Consider the following 26,834-nt stretch of genomic DNA (forward strand, 5'->3'; position numbering starts at 1 on the left):
AGTGCCAACAGCTAGCTGCTAGTACACTGCTACAACACAGACACCAACCCTAATAATACAGTTCTTGGTCATTGCCTGGTAACAGCAAATTTATAACGGGCCACGTCTCAACAGACTAAGAAGTTATTTCAATGACATTTAATAACATTTTGTTTATCCTGAGGACCGAAAGTAAATGAAAATGTGAACAAACCTTAGCTGTAATCAGATGGCGACCACCGGCTCCAGGGACGACCCACTGATGTAGGCATGTTACCCAGCCTGACACAAAATATTTGTAGGCATCCAAACTCTTATACGCTTTCAGATCAATACCTGTGTATGGTGATGGGTTTTTAACGACATAGGTATACAGATCATGTGGGCCGAAGTCAGGTAAAGACGAGGGCTTGGTGTACTTCCGTACGTCAGTGAACAATCCTGGTGGAAGCAGGTAAACGTCGTTCTCTAAGCCTGCTAACCTCAATTTTTGCAAATACCTCTCCCTCTGCTCGCCCTGTAAATGCCCTACGTCGCTGGATAGTGAAGGTGTTTTCTGCATCTCGCTCCTTTTTCTTTTATGTTTTTCGTTTGTCGCCTTCCTCGCATTCAAACTGATTCGAGCCGTGACGTCCAAAATGGCAGCCTAACGATGCATCACATGACTTGGTCACGTGGGTGAAAAACCTCAATTGCTCTCGGTGAGCTGAGCTAAGAACTATTGCTGCACTAAATAAATGGTCTAGCAATGTTTGTAAGCTAGTTAGCTAAGTTAGCTCATACTGGGATTGATGCTAACAAAGTCAGTGTTGCTAACTAACAAGAAAACAAATTCTGTAGCACTTGCTACAGGTATCATGCTCTGAGTCCAGCTAGCAGAGCTAACCAGTTAGCTTTAGATTTAGTGAACTAAGTATGGACTCTGCTGGTCAAAAAAAAGAAAGAAAGAAAAGAAAAAGAACAGCTAACAGTGTCATGTTAAACCATGTTAAACCATGATAAGCCACACACCTCAGAGAATATTTAAAAGATGAATTAACTATCAGCTACAAGATGACGTTACTGGTCTTAGCTTCATTATTAGCATTTTTTTTTTTGGTCAGTTTTTGCCTTTTCACTAGTTTCTCATCTACTTTGAAGCTATATATCATTAAACTGTTTGAAATCTTTCAATAACTCTCGCGAGGAATTATTGTGCTAATTAATTTTATGATACCACAGTGATAGTGAATTCTTTATTTTGTTTGGTTGGAAAGTGTTGATTAATCTTCTATAATAGCAGCTCTGAGAGTAGTGTCAGCTCTAATAGAACTCACAGGTTTATATTAACTGGCTAATGTTATCATTTATATAGTTAACAGGTCATTTACAGAAATGGTTAAATAAGAGTGATGGATGTCGGTTTAATAACTAAAATTTTTAAATAATTGCCAAATTATTGTCGTATCAGAGGAATAAAACGATATGGTGTTATTAATAAATAATCATCAGACCACCTTGGTATATTTTATGCCTTACTTCCCAGAAAACCTTAGGCTACTATCACACTTTCTCGTATCTTGACATGTAAGCGGCGTGTGGGTCAAATGCCAAGAAATGAGACGTATTTTGTCCAAAATTAAAGTCCTATGACATACATGGCGTATGTATGACATTTCTGTGGCGTTCCTGTGGCGTATCTGGGGTTTGTATGGGGTTCAAGGGACGTAAAGTTATGGCGTACTGAGGCGCATGCATGGCGTATGATGCGTTGCCACAGTGTAACTGTTTCGTTGGTGTGGCATTTCTTTCTTACAGGTGACGTTGCTGCTGCGTACCTGCGCCGTTCACAGGTGGGTATGAAAGGGGGCCCCATACTGCGTTCATTGTCATTCGTCACAGTCAAGAAAGCATCATGCCAGCAAAGAAGTCAGGACCCAAGAAGGGCAAGAGAAGAGGGAAGACATCAGCCGCATCCACCCAGCCATCCCCGGAGCCACCTTCATCAGACACATGTCAACTAAAGTGTTCGCATAGCGTAATAGGTGCTCAAGCAATGTTCCCGCTGCATCACTGCTGCGTAGCTTTCGTTTTTACGGCATACACATGACGTATGTGTGCGATATCAAAGCTGTTACGTATGTGCTATGGATTTTTAAGTGCGAACTTAAAAATACGCCACACCCTGGCGTACAAGGAGATCGTGTTACGTATCCTAGAGTATTAACTATGTAAGCTGGCGATGCTGTGACGTTCCTTTCTTACTGCCACCTATCCTGATATGCCGTACACATGCAAGGCTGAAACGCCAATGTGTGAACTAAGCATTACAGCATGTATATCTCTGTGTGCTCAAGGTGGTTATGGTTAGTTTGTTACTGTAATAGAGTCAGTGTAAACCACCACAATTACAACACCATATATACAGTATGTGTGCATTGTAAGTTTTGTCACTTACCTGCATCTGAGTGAGCATATTCAGTCTTGGTCTGTTAAGGTAGAGCTGCTCCTCCAGAGCATCTGAAGGAAAGAACTGTCCTCCTGGCAACGCTGCTGAAAAGCTGACGTTCAACACACGCTCTGCTTCGGCATCCGGCTGCACATTGAAAACAAACACATCTGCAGGGGCAACTGAGAGCACAGATGACACCCCTTCCAAGAAATCAGTGAGCAGCGGAGACAGGAACTGCTCCTGGGACATATTTTGGAGTCTCACAGTAACACTGCTGCTTAGCATATCCTCAGTGATGATCAGGACCCTCAGTTCACACTGAGCACTGATGCTGTGAAAACCATCTGAGATGAGAGGGGGGGAAGAACGCAAAAGAGAACACAGCAAAATCAGTGTCAATCTTCTGATAAGTAATCCCCCATAAAATACACACCTGAGCATGCTGAGGTTTTAAATAACACTTCAGCTTTGCTCTTTCTATTTAGTCGCCCAGAACTTGTTTAGGGTTTCTGTATTGAGAAATACATTTAAAAAGTTCCAAAGATATAAATACACAGATGTCCTTACTCTGTTATCTTTTATATTCATCAAAATCATATTCTATGAATAAGCAAATTAGAAATGCCCCCTGAATTACTACAGTCAACAATTCTGACACATTTTCCAGTTCTGAGGAAAGGTCAGAAAACCTCTTTGGTTGAAACCCACTCACTTATAATAAAAGTCTAAGGGCAGCTGTTGAATTACTTCAATAAAAATATATTTTTACAAACTCATTCATAAAATGCTTTCATTAATTCTTTAGTCAAGAATAGTCTGGCTGGCTGGCTGGATGGATGGATGGATGGATAGATGGATTGATTGATTGATTGATTGATTGATTGATTGATTGATTGATTGATTGATTGATTGATTGATTTTGGTCAGAGGTAAAAGGATCCATCTAGCATTGGCTTATTATTGGCTTATTGGCATCTATGGAGAATGCCTTAGGAGTCTAGAACCCATAATAAAAAAACCTCCCTGAGTGACTGTGTCTAAAGTTATGTTTTGTCGATGTAGACACATAAATATGCAAATACAGTTTCCATCTATGAGAACATTTAAAGTAAAAGAAGATGTACATTTGCTCAAGGATTCTTCGGATTGCTAATAGTTCTAGCTTCTTCCCCTGAGGGACAAACCAGAAGAACCATTTAAGTTGCTAAATGGAGACTTTTTTTTTCCCCAAAGAGTGTAATTTACCATAATTCCCATTATAGAGTAATGCATGTGAAGCGTTTATTCACAAAACCAATAATTGCCCTTTGGCATCAATTATAAGAGAGTTTCAAGTCTCCAAGTCTTCTGTTGTTTTCTTAGTACAGAGAAATGTGCTGAAGTACAGCTCAGTAGTAATGAAACATACTCTACAGATGCAGTGCATAGAGATTAGGTTGAAACAACACTTGGGTATACATTTCAAGCGAAATTACCCAAAGATCCAGAACCTCACCATAAAAACAACAAAGCATTCCCGTGGAGAGCAATTAGTGATTCAAAACCTATTTATTTTACTTTCTGTGTGATAACGAACACTTTTCTTCCCACTGCAACACAAAGACTTAGGGATTGCGGAAAGTGGAAAATGAACAGGATTTGCATTTTAATGTCGCTAGGGCTACATTCACATTACCACATTACCAAATCTGATTTTTTTTGCTTGAATGTGATACAGAGCTGATGTTTTCAGGGCTGTGTGGACACAGAAATATGATATTTTCAAATCAGATTTGAGTCACTTTCATATGTGGTCCGAAATCAGATATGTACCCTTCTCGTGGCCATGCAACATGAATGAGAACGTTCAGATCAGAATTCACGTGACTTTTTCCTTATTCGTACAGTATGCACTGAGTGCTGTGTTCATTAGCCAGCACTGGCACCGCGGCAAGACAACAATGGAGGAAAGCTACAGTAGCTGTAAAAACTGCAAAAGCTAGCTGTCTGGCTTTTTTTCACCTTCTCAACCTGATCAGGTACAGCTGATGAACCGTTTGCCATCCTAAAGAGCAAAATGCGATGTGTACATTAGCTACTAGAGAGTCCATTTTGTCGGTTTTAATACTGTAAGTCGTCTCACAAATAAATGCTGTTAGTGATGTAGTGTTGGTGACACTCATGCAAAAATCTATCAATGTATGCATGCATAACGTTTTGTAGGACAGATACTGTATGTTCACATTATAGTTAGATCCAGGTCACTTGTAATTATGAATGTGAATCGTAAACATAGGAAAATCCAATCTGAGCAAAAAAATCTGAATTGAACCATAAGGCGTGTAATGTGGATGTAATGCAGATTTTTCCTTTTCTAATCATTGAAACTAAACGACTTGCTCTTTCGATGGAACTAGACTAGAGAATAGAGAGAATAGAGAAATTGCAGAAATGTGCAGGAAAATGAAAGGAAAGGAAATGAGGCATGATTGAAAGAATAGTACGAAGAAAACGAAAGCAGGGGGGAGAGAGAGAGAGAGAGAGAGAGAGAGAGAGAAGTGGGGGAGGGGAGATATGGCAGCTGGTTTTATTACTGGATTATGGGGACTGACTCTCTGTTGACCTCACACACACACACACACAATGGTAAAACAGTGAGAACACAATTTCTCCGGCTTTACCCTGTCCTTCTCATAAAACCTGGCTAATATAAATAATTAATACTGTTAATACTGCTAATCATATAATACCGTAAATATATTAGACATGGAGATTAAATCTGCAATTTTTTTCCTGATTACACACTAATATGCATAATACACAACACATCATACTACAATGTAATAATGTGCATGTGTGTGTGCATGTGTGTCTGTTTCCTGGTGAAATATCAAATCCTCCTTTATGTCATCAGTGGACAAAAAGCAGATCGTTTCTGCCTGGGGTTATTCCAGTGAATTAATACACCATTTAGCCTTGTCCACATCTGAGTGCAAGTCTGGACTTTTTCACACCCGTGTTTTACACCCGTCATTCCTCCAGCATCACCATCACTGCTGAAGTTAAGTGTACATGTATACGCTGAGCGTGTGAGGCTGCCTCTAATGTGGAGCTCTGTTATATATGGATTAATTCTCTCTCTCTCTTTCCTTTCTTATATCAAGTGCTTCCGTTCATTATCCACTTTCTTTTAGTCCATCTACTTCTCTTGCTTTTGTCTTCCTCTCTCTCTCTCCCTCTCTGTCGTTCTCTAACCGTGATTAATATTTAATAAACCATCTTTGTCTTTGACATTAATGTAAAGTTTATTTTAGACTCTTTTATACCGCTAGGAGGAAATAAATGTGTGTGTCTGTGTGTTTGGATATGTGTGCTCCATTTTTGTAGGATTTGCATTCTCTCGGAGTAAAAATATTTGAAGCAATAGGTCACAGTGTGAATACACAGAGAGAGAGAGAGAGAGAGAGAGAGAGAGAGAGAGATTAATGGAGCTAAAAGCCAAAAGAAGTGTAACCCAATAAAAACAGGAGCTCAACTAAGCCAGAAAACTGGAAAAGTCAGACAGCATGCCTCACAGCTTCTCTCTCAGACCAGAAAGACTGTTGATGTTTGAATCAGTCTGCTGGGGTTGAATGAATTCCGATAATGATATTCAAAAATTTTTGGCTTTTTTTGGATTGATTTATTTATTGAAGAATTCTTACACTTCTTTTTAATATCTTCATAAGATCCTTAGCACTCGTTATTATAACTCTATCATCATTAGGCAACACGTGGCACTCTGGAGACTGAGAGAGAGAGAGAGAGAGAGAGAGAGACTGTTGCTATACTTAAAACACTGAGACTAATGGAGCCAAAAGCCAAAATAAAGTGTAACCTAATAAAAAAGTAGCCCAACTTAAGCCAGAACACTCTGTGTAATCAGTTACACGCACACACACACACACACACACACACACATACACACACACGCACACACACCATTTCAGGTCAGTTATGCAACAACAGGAACCAAATGTACAGAATTTGCACTGCACATTAAGATATTTGTTACATCTGTTTGTCATAAATAACCTCAGTTTTAACTGCATACAGTAGACATCCACTATACAGCCAAATGTCTGTGGATACCTAACTAACACACCCATATCTGCTTTTTGAATATCCCATTATAATAATGTCCACTCTTCACGAAGCCTTTCCACTAGATTTTGGATTGTGGTTATGGGAATTTCTGCTCATTCAGAAACAAGAGCATTAGTGAGGTCAGTCACTGATGTTGGGCGAGTAGGCCTAACACATAGCTGGCATTTCAATTCCTCCCAAAGGTGTTCAATAGGGTTGAAGAGCTCTGTGTTGACCAACTGAGTTTTTCCACACCAAACTTGGCACACCATGTCTTCATGGAGCTCGCTTTGTGCACAGGGGTACTGTCATACTGGAATAGGTTTGGGCTTCTTAGTTCCAGTGAAGGATAATCTTAATGCAACAGCAAAGACATTCTAGACCATTCTGTGCTTCTAGGATTTTGGCAACAGTTTGGGGAAGGCTGTGATGATCAGGTGTCCACATACTTTTGGCCACGTAGTGTACACTTCAAGCGAACATCTGAGCAATTGAGTTTTAAGGTGCTTTGCCCATCAGTGGCTTTCTGGTTGTCCAGGGACTGAGACCAGACTCACTTAGTTCTCTCTACACAGATAAACACACTAGCTGAAGGACCATACGCTATGTATGCATATGTTACCATCATACCTAAAAAAAACCCATCATGCTTCTGTACAGAATGATAGTAACAGGGTAAACTCCTTATATTTACTGCAAGTATGAACATACCACAAAGATTCACAAAAGAAAAAAAACTGCCTCAAATCACACAATGATTTCAGTGGCTCTAAATTAGTGTCCCTTTCATCAAGGAAACATCAGCTTGGGCTCGCCAACAACAGCTTTACTGCTAACCTCTCAAATATCTCAGAAGCTAGCATGATAATAGCTCTGGCCAAACAAACCGAATGCTAACAGCTAGCTGTCACAAGACACAATGCAATAATAAATACACAAGTGTACAATTGTATGGAGCAACAGATAGATTACAGTGATAAGTATATCCTTCTTGTTGTCACATCTGTTGAAGTTTAGATGATTTTATACACACACACATATATATATATATATATATATATATATATATATATATATATATATATATATATACACACACTACTGTTCAAAAGTTTGGGGTCACCCAGACAATTTTGTGTTTTCCATGAAAAGTCACACTTTTATTTACCACCATAAGTTGTAAAATGAATAGAAAATATAGTCAAGACATTTTTCTGGCCATTTTGAGCATTTAATCGACCCCACAAATGTGATGCTCCAGAAACTCAATCTGCTCAAAGGAAGGTCAGTTTTATAGCTTCTCTAAAGAGCTCAACTGTTTTCAGCTGTGCTAACATGATTGTACAAGGGTTTTCTAATCATCCATTAGCCTTCTGAGGCAATGAGCAAACACATTGTACCATTAGAACACTGGAGTGAGAGTTGCTGGAAATGGGCCTCTATACACCTATGGAGATATTGCACCAAAAACCAGACATTTGCAGCTAGAATAGTCATTTACCACATTAGCAATGTATAGAGTGGATTTCTGATTAGTTTAAAGTGATCTTCATTGAAAAGAACAGTGCTTTTCTTTCAAAAATAAGGAAATTTCAAAGTGACCCCAAACTTTTGAACGGTATTGTGTATATATATATATATATATATATATATATATATATATATATATATATATAATTATCTCTAGCCGCTTTATCCTTTTACAGGGTCGCAGGCAAGCTGGAGCCTATCCCAGCTGACTACGGGCGAAAGGCAGGGTACACCCTGGACAAGTCGCCAGGTCATCACAGGGCTGACACATAGACACAGACAACCATTCACACTCACATTCACACCTACGGTCAATTTAGAGTCACCAGTTAACCTAACCTGCATGTCTTTGGACTGTGGGGGAAACCGGAGCACCCGGAGGAAACCCACGCGGACACGGGGAGAACATGCAAACTCCACACAGAAAGGCCCTCGCCGGCCATGGGGCTCGAACCCAGGACCTTCTTGCTGTGAGGCGACAGCGCTAACCACTACACCACCGTGCCGCCCATATATATATAAAAGTAATTTAGATTGACTTCTTGAACCTGTCTGATGAAATAATTCACCTATAACTGGACATACACTCACCAGCCGCATTAATAGGAACTTGTTCTTGATTCTAAGATTACTGTTCTTGATTGGCAGGAGTGGAACCCAATGTGGTCTTCTGCTGTTGCATGCTGAGATGCTTTTCTGCTCACCACGGTTGTAAAGAGTTGCTCTGAGTTACTATATCCTTCCTGGCAGCTCAAACCAATCTGGCTATTTTCCTCTGACCTCTCTTATCAACAAGGCGTTTGTTTCCACCCACAGAACTGTCGCTCACTCAATGTTTTTTGTTTTTCGCACCATTCTGTGTAAACTCTAGAAACTGTTGTGTGTGAAAACCCCAGGAGATCAGCAGTTTCTGAAATACTCAAACCAGTCCATCTGGCTCAAACCCATGCCACAGTGACAGTCACACTTTGAGATCACAATTTTTCCCATTCCGATGTTTGAAGTGAACTTTAACTGAAGCTCTTGGTTTGTATCCGCATGATTTTATGCATTGTGCTGCTGTCAAGGGATCGGCCGGTTAGAGAACTGCATAAAACAGCAGGTGGATGGGTGTTCCTAATAAAGTGGCAGGTGAGTGTATATATGATTATAAAGAATTGTAGTGGTGTAGACTGTAGAAATTAGAGATTTTAAGTCAGTAAATGTCAAAAGTATTGCATGAAAGAAAAATTCAGCTCATTTAAAACCAGACTTAAGTACAATAACAGTAATAGTGCTTGGTTACGTTCCCCTCTGGCTACTAATGCATGATCCTGAATCTCTGCTTTATAAGGCTTCTTTATCTTGGGATTCATTTGTACATAACATTGATTTTCCTACTATAAGAAATAATCTCCCCTGAGACTCATGCTTCCCAAGAACTTTTCCTTCAATTATAAAATATTGCACATAAACCTGCCTTATGCTTTGCTCCTGTCAGGACTCTTATAATATTTTCACATGCTGTGTTTTTAACGACATCAGTGCCATTTGTCTTTCCTCTGTATGACCTGCATACTGTTTTACTGTAAGTCATCACAAACCTAATCGCAAAATATTACTCTCCAGTGTTGGCCAGTGGAGAATGAATTTTTCTTTCGAGTCAAGGTTTGTGACTCATGCTGTCTCAAGGGAGTGCTTTTTCTTGCTCCTGAAGTCTGTCTTGATCATTATGGTTACAAAACCTGCAATTTCAGTAAAGCTTCTTCATGAAAGTGTCTGAACTCATCTCATCTCATTATCTCTAGCCGCTTTATCCTTCTACAGGGTCGCAGGCAAGCTGCAGCCTATCCCAGCTGACTACGGGCGAAAGGCGGGGTACACCCTGGACAAGTCGCCAGGTCATCACAGGGCTGACACATAGACACAGACAACCATTCACACTCACATTCACACCTACGGTCAATTTAGAGTCACCAGTTAACCTAACCTGCATGTCTTTGGACTGTGGGGGAAACCGGAGCACCCGGAGAAAACCCACGCGGACAACATGCAAACTCCACACAGAAAGGCCCTCACCGGCCCTGGGGCTCGAACCCAGGACCTTCTTGCTGTGAGGCGACAGCGCTAACCACTACACCACCATGCCGCCCAGTGTCTGAACTGAATTAAATTAAATTAAACTTACTGAAAGAGGTACGACAAAAAACGTGTTTTTTTTTTTACTGTAAAGTAAATGATATGACTGTGCTGTGATGAAACACACTAATGTTGGTGTTAATACTGACAAAATTACCATTTTTATAAAAATCGGCATTTTATGGGTTGGACATGGGTCAAACCACCATCTACTGGTTAAAATCATCCTGAAACGTGCAAGGCCGATGCTGATGTAGAGTCAACCATTCAGTACTTCTCTATGTCATGAAATTGTTCATTTGAAAAAAGGATGTTAAAGGCCCGGTCCCACAATACCGAAAACGCAAACTATAACTGTAAATAAATCGATCCCCTGCAGTTTATGTGGTTGATGGTCACATCAGACCCATAACGATACCTACAGCCCAGGCCTGGGTTTATCGCAATCGGTGAGATTGCTTCTGCAGCAATTTTTCCAAGCCTGGAACTGATCCAGTCAGATAATTGTTTACATGTGACGTTGTCTGAGCATGTGCTATTTTTCCTGCCCATCTTTGTACATCCTTGTTGCATCAATGGAGGAGAAGCTGATTATAGAAGGGTCGAAGAATCCCTTGCTTTATGACAAAAAACACAAGCTGTACAAAGATACAGCCAAAAAGGAAGCTGTATGGAAGATCATCGGCAGTAGAGTGGGTATGACTGGTAATTATTAAATGTCTGAATCCTTCACTGTATGAGGTGTTTTAGATTACTAAACAACCAACAACCACATATATTTATTTACTTGAGTGGCAGGACCAACCAATATTATAGTTGGGATTATAGTTGTGATGTGACTGCTCCAGACTGGAACTAAATTCAGGCAGAGGTATAGTCATAGTTGTAATTATAGGTATAGTTATAGTTATTGGTGTTGTGGGACTGGGCCTTAAAGTGCAGATCACGGGTAAATTCAGGAGCAAGATCAATGTAAATATTAAACTTTGGTCAAATATCTGTCACATTTTGCATTTTGTGCAATTTTTTTACCTTGCACAATACCAGAAAAATTCAGTTGAAATAAAGCCATTTGAGGTGAATTGGTCCGCCTCTGAAAAAACTTGGCATTTGGATTTCCCGGCAAACACTGATTTTCGTGACATCGCATGTGGGGCGCCTTAAACGTCAGTGCTGGTTTGTTTATGAGAAAATGACCTGGTGGTTTTCTGCAAATTTCTTCAACATTATCACGTAATTATTAAAATGGTTAACAGCTGTATCGTAGGAGGGTGTAGCAACACCAATCTTGATGGGATTAGTACTCATCGTTTCCCAAAAGACCGGACAATGAGAGAGAAATGGGAGCGCTTGGTCTACACAGGCTGTGCACTTAAACCGTGTAAAGCTCTCGCAGCCTGCTGGCGCTTCCGCAGGTAACGTCACGAATCTGGCTCCAGACTCCCTTGGGATTTTTCCAGACGTGTTTTGTTATTTTATTTTTTTCTGCTGTAGACAGAAGCCTTGTGCAAAATTACCCTTCTGGATGAGTGTGTAAAGGGACATACTTTCATATTAAAAAAACGAAATTGGTCCAGAATATGCACTTTAACACCTGCTAGATGGGCAGCCCATCTCCCCCAACCCTCCCCCTCCCCTTGAGTAGGAGTCTATGAAATAACACTCGTATTCAACACTGCCCCCCCCTTCGGCCCTCCTCATCATCCTTCAGTCCATTGCCTGCTTTTTAGCATTTTTCAAAATAATGCAGTGGGTGAAGCTAGGCTCAGAGTTGGGGGTGAAGTTACACTTTAATAGAATTGAACTGAATTGAATCAAACTGAATTAAACTTGAGGCGGCATGGTGGTGCAGTGGTTAGCACTGTCGCCTCACACCAAGAAGGTCCTGGGTTCGAGCCCATTGGCCGACGGGAGCCTTTCTGTGTGGAGCTTGCATGTTCTCCCCGTGTCTGTGTGGGTTTCCTCCGGGTGCTCCGGTTTCCCCCACAGTCCAAAGACATGCAGGTTAGGTTAACTGGTGACTCTAAATTGACCGTAGGTGTGAATGTGAGTGTGAATGGTTCTTTGTCTCTATGTGTCAGCCCTGCGATGATCTGGCGACTTGTCCAGGGTGTACCCCGCCTCTCACCCATAGTCAGCTGGGTTAGGCTCCAGCTTGACCATGACCCTGCACAGGATAAGCGGTTACGGATAATGGATGGATGAATTAAACATAATGTGACTTGTACTGACTATATCCACACAAATCCCATTTACAGTATATTCCAACCTCATACTCAACATTCAATCCACATTAACATACACTGCTGTATAACAGCTGCAGGATTATTTTAGACTCTTGAGTTAAACCAAGTACCTCAAATCCATCCATCCATCCATTATCTGTAGCCGCTTTATCCTGTTCTACAGGGTCGCAGGCAAGCTGCAGCCTATCCCAGCTGACTACGGGCGAAAGGCGGGGTACACCCTGGACAAGTCGCCAGGTCATCACAGGGCTGACACATAGACACAGACAACCATTCACACTCACATTCACACCTACGGTCAATTTAGAGTCACCAGTTAACCTAACCTGCATGTCTTTGGACTGTGGGGGAAACCGGAGCACCCGGAGGAAACCAGTACCTCAAATAATCAATGCAATTTAAAATGCTATTTAATTTACTGAATTTTACTCTTTTATCTACAAAGATCAGTGTATATTTCTATGAAAAGATAATAGTATGATTACATTAATTAGATAATTAGCTACACTGGCAAATGACAGAACATTTCTACTCCGCATACCTTATAAATGAGCTACTTTTTAACAGTAGGCCTACTTTTACTTCTACTTCTACAGCACTCTTTCTAGCACTGGTAAATAAACCATTTGTTTTGAATTAATGAACAAGGGTGGAGAAGTTAAAAAACAGAACAGACATTGTGCTGGACTGTGAGTAACGGAGTAATAACTACTCATTTGGGACAGTCTGCTGAGTCTGCTTGCCTTCAGCCTGGTGTGTGTGTGTGTGTGTGTGTGTGTGTGTGTGTGTGTGTGTGTGTGTGTGTGTGTGTGTGTATGTGTGTGTGTGTGTGTGCACGCACGTGTGCACACGCAAAAGAGATATAATGAGAGACAGAGAGCGTGTCCTTCATGCTCACAAGAAAAGTGAGACGTGTGGCTTGATTCTGCCTTTTTGTCAACGTGAAATGAACTACAGGTTCATCATGTCTTCGCACAACACATACACAGCGTCTTGGAAATATTACAGCAACATTAAATTCAAAACATGTACTCATACGCACACAAATCATATTATTGCACTGACAGTCCCAGATACAGACATGGATGAATGCGAACTCTTGCATGAACAGATGCTCACATATATAGAGAATACTAGTATTACACAGAGGCGTGAACAAATGAAGTTTATCTGCGAGTGGTGAACAGATTTCATGACTGAACATAGCAAACAAGTGAAATATTTTTCAACACGAGAAGATAAACTTCATATCTTCATGCCACCATGTAATATTCTTGATATTATATGGACACATACACAAAAAAAACCTACGCAAGTTAATCAAAAGAATTTTAGTTTACAAACAGGTCACCATTTTGACAATGCACGCCAAGTCAGCAGGAAAACACTGGGAGTGATGTCATCGGAGTGAAATATCGGGGAATTATTATACATACAGGCCACTTTTTCCATGGAATAAAAACATGTATTCTGTTCCCTTCTAGTGGGTTTACTGATGGCATGCAATATTATTATTATATCGCTTATCCTCCATGTATTACGCCACTCTTCCCAATGAAGAATAAGCGTGCAATATTATTATAATATTGCACGTTGTCAAGACAACACAATGTCACACATCAGAGCTGATGCAAAGATCCAATGACAAAACGTTTTTGCCGCGCATGCGCAGAACCACTTCTTTGTCAGCTGGGAAAGAAAGAGGATCCAGTGCTAGGTTTAAGCACTAAATAAATAAACTGAAAACTGAAACTAAAGACGCGCTGAACACCTGAAAGGCTACCAAAACTTCGTTATATATTCTTCATGCATATTTACAAGAGAAAAACATACAGTGCTCAGCGTAAATGAGTACACCCCTTTTGAAAATAAATAATAATAATAATAATAAGTTAAATTTATATAGCGCCTTTCAAAAAACCCAAGGACGCTTTACAATTATAGACAAAGAAAGAAAAAAATAAATAAATAAAAAATAAATAAATAAATAAAAAGTAAAAAGTCCACCAAGTAGGGGTCAGGATGTAATTCCCGTGGTGTAGCAGCCACAGTCCCACCAAAAGGCGCACGAAAACAAGTCCCACATCTCCAGCACCGCTGCCGTGACGCCGTCAGCAACATCGCTCAAACACCACGCCATGGATCCACAAAGCGAGCACAGAAGCTCCGCCACGCAGAGCGCTGGTATGTCCCAAACCGCCTGCACAGCCGCCGCGACACCACCAAGCAACATCGCTCGGAACATCACGCCAAGCGTTAAAGCACAGAGCGCTGGATAACCATGATGTAAAATGAGCAACGAGCTCACTGCAGTCCACAGCTGGGAGCACAAGCATCACCCACAGCGAACCAAGGCCTGGAGGGAACCGACGCCCAAAACTAGGTCCGGAGCTACACCACAACCGGCGGACAAAACACTCAAACAAACATCAAACTACACAAACACACAGAAAAAAAATAGAAAAAGAAATAAAATAAAATAAAAAAAGCTCTGGTGAGAAGAGGCAGCCAGAACACGCACGACGTACTCTCAACCGGAAACGGAAAAAAAAAAACAGTGAAAAAAAATGAAAAGTAACATTTTAAACAACATCTCAATGAACACAAACAATTTCCAAAATGTTGACAAGACAAAGTTTAATATAGCATCTGTTTAACTTATAACGTGAAAGTAAGGTTAATAATATAACTTAGATTACATATTTTTCAGTTTTACTCAAATTAGGGTGGTGCAAAAATGAGTACACCCCACAACAAAAACTACTACATCTAGTACTTTGTATGACCTCCATGATTTTTAATGACCGCACCAAGTCTTCTAGGCATGGAATGAACAAGTTGGCGACATTTTGCAACATCAATCTTTTTCTGTTCAACAATGACCTCTTTTAGTGACTGGATGCTGGATGGAGAGTGATGCTCAACTTGTTTCTTCAGAATTCCCCAAAGAAAATAATTCCTTTCCACCACAAAGGTGAAGGCTACAAGAAGATCAGCAAAGCTTTACTTATCAGTCAGAATACTGTAGCAAAAGTGGTACAAAAATTTAAGAAAGATGGAACTGCAACCATCTCACAGACGTCCAGGTCGTCCACGGAAGTTAACACCTCGACAGGAGCGTCTTCTGATGAGAAGCGTTGAAGAAAATTGGCATGCAAGTTCACTGCAGTTATCTAAAGAAGTAGAAAGCCAAACTGGGGTAACTATTTCCCGTGACACAATACGGCATACACTGCAGAGGAATGGCATGCATGGATGCCGTCCACGAAAGAAGCCTCTCCTAAAGCCCAGGCACAAAAAGGCCCGCCTAGAGTTTGCCAGGGCCCATGCTGACAAAGATGAAGACTACTGGGACTCTATACTCTGGAGTGATGAAACCAAGATAAATGTTTTTGGAACTGATGGCTTCAAAACTGTATGGCGTCGCAAAGGTGAGGAATACAAAGAAAAATGCATGGTGCCTACAGTGAAACATGGTGGTGGCAGCGTCCTTATGTGGGGCTGCATGAGTGCTGCTGGTGTCGGGGAGCTGCATTTCATTGATGGCATCATGAATTCACAGATGTATTGCTCTATACTGAAAGAGAAGATGCTACCATCACTCCGTGCCCTTGGTCATCATGCACTTTTCCAACATGACAATGATCCTAAACACACGTCTAAGGCCACTGTTGGATTTCTGAATAAGAACAGGGTGAAAGTGATTCAGTGGCCAAGTATGTCTCCTGATCTGAACCCAATCGAACACCTATGGGGAATTCTGAAGAGACAATTTGAGCATCACTCTCCATCCAGCATCCAGTCACTAAAAGAGGTCATTGTTGAAGAATGGAAAAAGACTGATGTTGCAAAATGTCGCCCACTTGTTCATTCCATGCCTAGAAGACTTGGTGCTGTCATTAAAAATCATGGAGGCCATACAAAGTACTAGATGTAGTAGTTTTTGTTGTGGCGTGTACTCATTTTTGCACCACCCTAATTTGAGTAAAACTGAAAAATGTGTAATCTAAGTTTATATTATTAATCTTACTTTCACATTATAAGTTAAACAGATGTTATATTAAACTTTGTCTTGTCAACATTTTGGAAATTGTTTGTGTTCACTGAGATATTGTTTAAAATGTTACTTTTCAAAGAGGGTGTACTCATTTACGCTGAGCACTATATATACACACACACACACACACACACACACATATATATATATATATATATATATATATATATATATATATATATATATATATATATATATATATATATATATACAGACTTTGGGTGCTGGTATGAGAGCTGATTAAGGTGTTCTGTTTGTTTCTAATGTCAGGTGTACCTTGAGGTCTAAACTCTCATTATAATCTTAACAAAGTAGAACGTAGAACAGAGAGAGAGAGAGAGAGAGAGAGAGAGAGAGAGAGAGATGAAGGCTCATTTGGCTGACTATACTGTACAACTTCATTAAACTACATTAGGATTACAAATAACACACACACACACACAATGATGGTAAAATAGTGAGCACACCACACTATTTCTCCTAAAACTTGGCTAATAAAAATAATTAATACTTTACGCTGCTAATCATAAATATATTAGACATTTAAATCTGCACATTTTTCCTGATTACACACTAATATACACTCACCGAACACTTTATTACGAGCATCTGTACACCTACTCATTCATAAAATCATGCAGATACGGGCTAGCTGTTTCAGGTAATGTACCATCCGAATGGGGAAAAATGTGATATGAGTGATTTTGACCCTGACCCTGTTGGTGTCAGACAGGCTGGTTGGAGTATGTGTATCACTGATGATCACTTGGGATTTTCCACACACAACAGTCTCTGTAGAGTTTACTCAGAATGGTGCAATAAAGAAAAAACATCCATTGAGCGGAAACACCTTGTTCATGAGAGAGGTCAGTGGAGAATGGTCAGACTGGTTCGAGCTGACAGAAAAGCTACAGTAACCCATTCTGTATGATTGCAGCGAGCAGAAAAGCATCTCAGAATGCACAACATGTCAAACCAGAAAACCATGTCAGGTTCCACTTCTGTCAGCCAAGAACAGAAAGCTGAGGCTGCAGTGGGCACAGGCTCACCAAAACTGGAGAGTTAAAGACTGCAAAAACATAGCCTGGTCTGATGAATCTTGATTTTTCACGAGGCACACAGGTGGTAGGGTAAGAATTTGGCACCAACAGCATGAACCTATGGACCCAACCTGCATTGTGTCAACAGTCCAGACTGATGGAGGTGGTGTAATGGTGTGGGGAATGTTTTCTTGGTACACTTTGGGCCCGTTAATACCAATCAATCATTACTTGAATGCCATAGACTATTTGAGTATTGTTGTTGACCCTGTGTATCCCTTCATGGCCACAATTTACCATCTTCTAATGGCTACTTCCAGCATGATAATGCGCCATGTCCCAAAGCAAATTCATCTCTAACTAGTTTCATGAACCAGTTCAATGTTCTTCAGTGGTCTTCCTAGTCACTGGATCTGAATCCAATAGGACACCTTTGGGATGCGGTAGAACGGGAGATTCACAGCATGAAAATGCCCCTGAGAAACCTGCAGGAATTGCACGATGTAATCATGCCAACATGGAACTGAATCTTGATGTCTATAAAAGCAGATCCTTCAACAGCCTTTGTATTTTTCTCTCTCTTGCAGTTTATAAGACAAAAAATGGCGATTGTCATATGACCAAGAAACTGCAAAGCCTGGAAAACTTAGTTCCAGCTTTACCCCTGACTGTTACAAAACACTGATACTGGAGACTCCTTCCAAAAACATTAAATAATAAACATCTCCTCATAGAAAACTTCACCATATCGATGATTACACTTTTTTTTTTAATTTGTACATGTGGAGTGTCCACCATTTAAGTCCCTGTGTCAGTTGTTACTACAGAAAAGATAACTTGTTTGAATGAGCGCATTCAAATAAACCTTATAAGTGGAACTGTCAGAGCTGCTCTTATAGAAAATGAATCAAATTTCCAAATGTAAATAGTCTTGTTTAGAAAAACCAATAAAACAGCAGGAAGTGTCAGAGCAGCATGCACATAACCAGATCATATCATTAATTATGCACTATTCTGTCGTTATTCATACAGACGAAGACAAAAATAAGTAGACTGGCAATTATAAGACTGTTGTAAATCTGCTTTTTTTGTAAAACCAGCTTGTGTTCTCAGTTTAATTTACTTAAAAATTGTGTTCAGAAACAGCGAAGCCATTAAAAATGTTTTAAAGCAACCGTGTCTTGAATGGGTGTCTCCATATCTCTGATTTATTACATATGGATAAATTGTATAGACTTCATTTTTGGCAGATTCTATTGAGAACTAACCCTGTTGTTTTTCAAATTTAAATAAATGAGTGTGTAAAAGCTTACAAAACAACTTCAATGATTTTTCATTGTTTCCGTCATGATAGAAAACTGTGCCATAGTTGCCTCATCACTATCTATAGGCTAATATTTTTGAATAAATCACACACACACACACACACACACACACACACACACACACACACCTACTATGGAACGAACATGTTCTCTCATTCATTCAAAAAGACCAGAACCTCTTTTTTGTTCTTTTTCCTGTCGATTCCTATCAACACACACTGAAGGAGGGTGATATTAGGTCAGCAATAATATTACACCCTAATCCATCTGTTCAAAAAAGAAGAAGAGAGCCGAGCAACACTGACAGAGAGAGATGGGCGTAGAAGAATGGAAAAAAGAGTGAAAGTAGCTTCACATGCAGGAGAAGACAGCGTAACAGGTAAAGGCAGAATGCTTGCCTGATCTAATTGACTTGGCTTTGACTGCAGCTTGAATCAGAGCTAAAACCTCTGACACACACACACACACACACACAAGAAGAAAGACACTAAACCTGCAGGCCATCAAAATTAGTTAAGCTTGACAAAGTTTTCTGTGAAATATGTTGCTAGGACAAATCACATTTTTCCAATAACAGAACAGACATCATCATACTAAGACCACATACACCTATAGCCTCAATGTGACCACAAAAAAAACCCCACTGCTTTTAAGCCATACTACAGTGAGACCAATGTTGTCCTTACAGCCTCTGCTTATAGCTTTTAACCACCATTATTGTCTATTGTTACCTGCTAATACCAGGAAGCCACCATTAGCCCATAATGCAATTTACAATGATCTGAAAATGCTTGTATGATGTCAATCAAGAGTCAGATTTCTCTAAAGGCTGTTTCTTTTTTCTCCCTTTCCCTCCCCCTTAATAATTTACACAATATTCCCTGACACTGACCAAGAGCTGCCTTCGTCAGATAATTCCACAGAAATGGAAACCTGCTTTGGCTCTATCCTCATGCCCTTGCTTCACTTTGTCTTTTCCCTACCTCCAATAGTCAAGACATCTCTTACTCCCATCCCCCTTTCCCTCTGTCCCTGACTTACCAGTGACGGTGATGAGCATGTGGGCAACCAGTGGGCGATTGTTGTCCAGTTCACTGCTGAGTCGGATTTCTCCACTTGTGTGGTTGAGCAGCAGCAGGTGAAGCTCGTTACCATGTTCAATAGTGTAGTAGAGGCGGTCTGTTACATCTGGGTCATGGGCTGGAACACGCCCTATAACTCCGCTTGGGAAAGTATTGGAACGATTTGATACAAAGTTGTTGAATATAATCTGAAAGTTCTTCATTTCTGGGCTGTTGTCATTTTGGTCGATAAGTCGGATCCGCACCGTAGCCCGGCTTACCAGAGGTGCTGATGTGGCTTGGACAACAATGATATACTCATTCCGTGTCTCATAATCCAAGTCAATCAGGGATGTTAGCTCTCCTGAAAAGATGTCCATCTGGAAGATTTCTGGAATGTTACCTTCAACAATTTGGTACATGATCTGGGCATTAGGGCCTTCGTCTGGATCTGTGGCTGTAATCTGAGCTACGACTGACCCAACTGCACTGTTCTCCTTCACCCGCACCTCAAAGTCGTCAGCAGGGAACACAGGAGCATTGTCATTAACATCCATGACAGTGACCTGGATACGGACAGGTGTGCGTTGAGAGGGAACTCCACGATCCACTGCAAAGGCTGTGAGTTCATAGAATGGTACACTTTCACGATCAAGTCGACGCACAGTGCGGACTATTCCAGAAGTGGGCTCAATGGTGAAGTCACCATCACCATCTTCTCCGTTTTGGAAAGTATACTGCACACGGCCATTAGCGTGAGCATCTCGATCAGTGGCAGAGATCTGTAGGACACTTGTAAAAGGTGGGGCATCTTCACTTACTCCACCCTGGTAGTGTGGGCTTAGGAATTGTGGTGCATTGTCATTCACGTCATTCACGTTGACTTCTACATACGTTGTGTCAGATTTCTGTGGTATTCCATTGTCACGAGCTGTAATGGCGAGAGTGTATGTCATTTGGTCTTCATAGTCCAACTCAGCTTGTAGTGTGATTGCACCTGTTGCAGGATCAATTCGGAACTGTGGAATGTTGTCTTCTAGGAAGTATGTGATCCGAGCGTTCTCGCCAACATCGTCATCTGTAGCACTTATTACCACCACGGTGCTGCCAGGCGGTCTGTCCTCATTCACACTCACGGAGTAGTGAGCACTCTGGAACACTGGGCGGTGCGTGTTTGCATCTGTGATGTTCACATGTACCTGACAGGTGTCATGAAGAGTTCTGTCAGAGGCAGTGACTGTTAGCACATAACGCCGCTCCTGTTTGTAGTCAAGTGGCAGTGCCAGGGAAAGAAGGCCAGCTCCTCCAGCTGTGCTGATAGCAAAACGGTTGCGTGTGTTTCCGCCAGTGATCTGGTAGGTGACTGCACTGTTGACATCACGGTCAACTGCTGTCACGCTAACAACACTCGTTCCAACTGCGGCATCCTCATTTAGACGAACATAGTACTCTTTCTGCAGGAACTCAGGCCGATTATCATTGACGTCCATCACAGTGATGGTAACACTTGCTGTGGCAGAAAGTGGTGGTGCACCGTAATCCCTGGCCTCAACACCAAAGAAGTAATGCTCCACTGATTCCCGGTCAAGCTCTGAACTCACTGTGACCCAACCAGTAGCAGCATTGATGACGAAAGGAGAGTCTGTGCCAGTTCCTGTTAGCCTGTACTCTAGCCGTGCGTTATCACCACTATCAGTATCAATGGCTTGTATGTGCAGTACAGAGTGACCAATTGGGGCGCTCTCGAGCACTGTAGCTTGGAATGGTGTCGATACAAAAATTGGTGGATTGTCATTAACATCAGTCACTTGAACACTAACTATTCCAGTGCTGTTCGACAGAGGTGGGCGACCATTATCTTGGGCACGTAGTCGCAAAGTGTACTCACGTTCAGTCTCAAAGTCCAGTGGTGCCACTACTTGGATTTCTCCAGTAACACTGTCAATTGCAAACTGCCCTCTGCTGTTTCCACTGATAATATTGTAGTGCACAGCAGCATTTCCATCTTTATCCTCATCAGAAGCACTGACACGTAAGATTTCTGAACGTGGCCGTACGTCCTCTCGAACTGCCACGATGTAACGTTTCTGACTGAACTGTGGAACATTGTCATTCTCATCCAACACTGTTATGTGGACATTAACAGTAGCAGAATGTGGACCTGGTTCTCGTCCTTGATCGTTTGCCTCCACCTGTAGCGTATAGCGTTCGTTTATCTCTCGGTCAACAATACCTCGTGTAGTGATCAAACCTGATCGTGGATCAATTTCAAATGCGGAACGAGCAATGGCCGCACTTTCCCCAATAAACCGATAACGAATGTTAGCATTTGCTTGGGAGTCAAGATCAGTAGCACGTAGCTGCAAGATTGGATACCCCTCTTCCACATTCTCTCGAATTGTTTCACGGTACACTGTCTGTTCAAAAATTGGAGAGTGATCATTCCGGTCGGAAACGGCAATAGTTACCGTTGTTGTTCCAGACAAACGTGGCAAGCCATGATCTGTAGCAGTCACTCTGAAGTAATGCGACTCCATGTGCTCTCTATCCAGTACATGTGTGGTAATAATAAGTCCAGTCATAGGATCAATTTGAAAGTACTCCATGGATCTGCTGTTCATTAAAGGTGCCATGCTATAGCTGAGCCTTCCTGCCTCACCAGGATCTGGATCCTCTGCTAAAATGGATATAACAGAGGTACTAGGTGGCTGGTTTTCTGCCACCTGAATCTGATAGTTATACTGTGGGAAATGGGGGTGTCGATTAGCAGCTCTACGTGAGCGTCCAACAGGAGGGACACCTAGTTGCTCACCTAGATTGTCTTTGAAGTACTCATAATCCTCTATGATGTTTTTCTTGTTACTTTCTTTCTTTGTTTGCTTTGTCTCCGTGATAACCTCTACTGGAGTGCTTTCTACCAAATCGCTGTTGTTTCTTGACTCATCTTTTTCTGTCTGGGTTTCCCTGATTTGCTGCCAGTCTTTGTTCTCACCTCCTCTAACTGTTTCTCTTACTGTCTGTGAGACGTCACTGCCTTGACCTCTTCCTCCCTCTCCCAATAAATTTGTGTCTCCTTCAGACACCTCTTTCTTTGTGCTATCTGCATTCACCCACCCTCCTCTCTCCTTGTTTCCTCCCCTTCCATACTGTTTGTTACCCTTCCCCCTGCTATCCTCCTCCTCCCTCACCTCTCCTGCCATCTCTTCCTTCCTCCTCCCCCCTGAGACCCCAACCTGCTCCACACGCTGACTGACAGACTCAGCTTGTAATGGCAGCCCTTTACCGGATTTTAATTGCGTTTCCGTGGTTCCCCTGTTGGTGGCTAAGCTGTTGCTGGTGGTGCTGTCGGTGCATGCCGGGTGTGGACTCTCCAGTGGGATAGCATCCAGGTGAGCTTGAGGACACGGCACATGCGCTATTAAGTCTTGTACTGAAACCTTGCTGTTCTTTTTGCTATTCGTTTGAACAGTTCTTGTTTCATTTATACTTTTGTCACTGGTGCCACTGTTGTTGTTGTTGTGATAGTCATTCTGCTGTTTGTTGTTGTTGTTGTTGTTCGTGTTATAGTTCCATGACAACAAACTTTGAGCAAAGTTTAACTTAACATCTGGAGCTGATTCACCCTGCATGCCATTTGGGTCACTATCCCAAGTCCCAGTGTGAATATGTAAGTCAGAGAGGGTCTCAGTAAAGTTCAGCTGAAAGTGTGGCATTCTGTGAGTAACACTATGGCTATGTTTAACTGGTGAGTCAGAGGTTTTCTTGCTTTGCCAGAGAGAGAAAGAAGAGATTAGTTTAGATATCAGTGGATAATCAATAATCGGCAATCGATCTCTCTCAGCTGGGAGAAAAGGGTTTCCATTAGGGTCGGTGACACGTTGGAACACGTGACTTCTGTCAGTCATTGAACCGGGTTTGCGCGCCTTACCTTGATTTTGTGGATACTTCTGGTTATATTTTTCTCTCTCACCTCTAACCTTTACGTTCAGGTCAGGGCTGTCCATTAACCTGATATTTTTACATGTTAAATACGATGGTAAAGTAAAGCCAGGAAATGAGATGATGTTGCGCTCTCTGCTACTCCAGTCCGTGCGCGTCAGATTGTGATTGGCTCGGTGCCCGGATCCACTTAAGCATCTTTTCGAGCAAACTGCGGGCGCGACAGTGCCTCCTCTGAACCGGCATGACTTCAGATAGATGTTTAACCCTCCTGACAGGTGTTGCATGCGGGACCGAGTGCTATTCCCAGCGGCTGCATGAAAACACCCTTTCCAGCTCTGTGTGGAGGGATCGATCGCGTTGAAGAGGCCTCGGGAGGGACTGTCCGTTACCCATGGATTCGTTTTTTCCTGTTTATTGATGTCCAAAGCACTACCATTAGAATTTGAATTGTCTGTTGATGGCGGCCGGGTCCACCTCTTGGCAGCACTAAAGCCCTGTTTTGAGGGCAGCGAGGTGCGCTTGGGCCCGGCTCTCCAACCTCCTGCGCTCCTATCCAAACCGGAGCGGGCATCGATACAACCCTGTTCCTGGTGCTCAGGCTGGACAGAGACCCGCCCGCAGTCGAGATGGCACAAACACGAGCATGCTCTAGTCCTTCGGACAGACCTTTTTTTCCCAATCTGAAGCAGGGGAGCGAGAAAAGGGGAAACAACGCCCTTCTGTATACTGCCGGGTAGCCGCTGATGACAGCGTCCGGTCCGAGATGCTGGTTCTGAGACATATGAACCACTGTAATCCAGCGGCGACGAGGCCACAGGGACTCCTGCTGCTCCGGACCGAGAGATCGGAAATTGGTGTCTGGATCCGAGCCACGCTGCTGTCCATACAGGGCGGATCTCGGAGTCACTCTCAGCCAGAGTCCGCGCGTCTCCGGGGGCCGGGTGGTGGCGGCGCGGCGTGGCTGCTCTCCCCGGGACACCGGCGAACAAAGAGCAGAGCAGAAGGTGAAGCAGGAGCGACGGCGGCGAGCTAAAGCCCAGCAGCAGTGCAGCCATTAGTGTAGCGAGATCCTTTTTCTCCCCCTTTCTCCCTCTCTCCCTTCTCTGTGTCTCTTAGTCTCTCTCCCTCTGTCTTCCGACGCCAGGTCCTCTGCCACCTCCCGACTCCGTCCGCCTTGCTCCCCCGGTCTGCGATCTCGGTGCCCCCGGGAAGATCGCATCTATTCTCGGTGTCGGGTAGAGCTCGCACTAGCAGCAGCAGAGGCGCAGCATCTTCCCTACTTACACACATCCAACATGGCTCACAGAGGAACCGGTGCTACTATCATTCCTCCCCCCTCTCGCTCCCTTCGTTCTCTCCTCCTCCTCCTCCTATTCCTTTCTCTTTTCCTCGAGCCTATCTTTCTCTATCATGCTCTCTCACCGTACGCACTCCCTCCCTCCCTCTCTCTCTCTCTCTCTCTCTCTCTAATACAGCCCATTGGAGTCTGCGCAGGACTGGCTCTCCAGTCGCCATAACCTATAGAGAGAATCTTGTAAATGGAAATACATCAAACATCAAAATGAAAAACAGAAATCTTACAAGCATTATAATTTGAAGCTATACAGTTAAACCATGACGTCACGAAAGTGAAAGATTAGGCTAAGTGGTGGATTAATCATTAAAAAAAATGTATAGATATACATGCTGTTGACTTTTCCCTTATTTTAGAAGTGCAACCAATAGCAGGTTGATTCCTTTCTTTTGTGGCTCTGTTGTCAAATGGTGTCAACCTGTGTGACGTCATGCCTTGGCCGTAGGACATTTCCAGGGTAATTATCCTATTTTAATCCATTAACATATATACAGTTTTGCTAGATGGCTACGCCCTATTTTTTTTACAAGCCTATTAATAACATTAATACAAGAAGAAGAAGACACTCATGCCCTAAAGTACCACCTTGTAGGTTTTAAAACCTGTTCACTATGAATTATGTAGTATATATTAGCCTATAAGAAAACATTTTTTTAAAAATGATTTTAATAAAAAAAAAGCTGTTATTAAAGGAATATGCACGCATTACAAAACGGTAGCTTTTATTTAATTTTTCAGTTTTTATTTACAGCTCATTATAGAATCTTTTTTTTTTTTTACAATCATATAATCTTCTCCCGCTGCTTCTGAAATAAATGTCTATGCTTAAAATAAATAAATAAATAAACAAACACCAGCCTGTATGTAGTGCAGTTTGCTGCCAGTGTCACAGCTGGGCACAATCCACGGATGGTGAAAAATGCATACAGCTCAATTATATCAAGCGCGTGTGTGCTCACACACTCACACACACACAGAGAAGCTTCCCTCTCGCCCACGGTTCTCGTGCGGTCTCATCTGAAGCTCCATGTCTCTGTGTACTCATGGTGTCTCAGAAAAAAAAAAAATCCCCCATTAAGTAGGCCTCATGTCTAGCTATCAGCTTACTCACTCTGCCTCTCTCTGTCTCTCTCTCTTTTTCTCTCTCTGTGTGAAGACTGCTCTCTTGTTGCCTTAATGGTATTATATTGTACAGTCTTGGCTGTCTAAATCACGTTAGGTGAGAAGAGGAAGGAATCCCATAAAAGCACATCTAAAACCACTCTTTTTAATGCACTGACAAAGCTGATCAAACTGCCTGTGAGATCCAGTGAAATGCACAGTCACTTCTACAGCCAGTAAATTCTTCATCCTTCAAAATGCAAACTCATGTATCAGCCCAGCTCCTTTTACTCCGTTTCTTGGACTCCAACCCGAGAATGGTTGATATAGTCTAGCTAACATTTTCCTACTGTTGCGTTTCAGTGAAGACTTGGCACCAAATCCAAATAATAATCGATTACACTAATGATACAGCTCAGAGATTGGGACTGGACCTGAATACTTTGGCACGGAAGATCTCCACAATACATGTCTCACTGGTTTCAGGACCGAGGACAGCTCCTGTGTCTCATCCAGAGCTTTGGCTTGCAGCTCCTCCTGCACTAA

General features: G+C 42.0%; 1 protein-coding gene across 1 annotated transcript in view; it reads right to left on the reverse strand.

The window, feature by feature from the left end:
- celsr3 (cadherin, EGF LAG seven-pass G-type receptor 3) overlaps window positions 1-24,888 on the reverse strand; it is a 151,601-nt gene extending 126,713 nt beyond the window's left edge. The window contains exons 1-2 of the mRNA XM_060932172.1: window positions 19,872-24,888; window positions 2,417-2,754 (exon numbers count right to left, since the gene is read on the reverse strand). Coding sequence (XP_060788155.1) covers window positions 2,417-2,754; window positions 19,872-24,888 — 5,355 coding nt within the window. The remainder of the gene's footprint in view (window positions 1-2,416; window positions 2,755-19,871) is intronic.
- Between the last annotated feature and the right edge of the window lie 1,946 nt (window positions 24,889-26,834).

This window comes from Neoarius graeffei, chromosome 10 (assembly GCF_027579695.1).
Source record: "Neoarius graeffei isolate fNeoGra1 chromosome 10, fNeoGra1.pri, whole genome shotgun sequence".
Taxonomy (NCBI): Eukaryota; Metazoa; Chordata; class Actinopteri; order Siluriformes; family Ariidae; genus Neoarius; species Neoarius graeffei.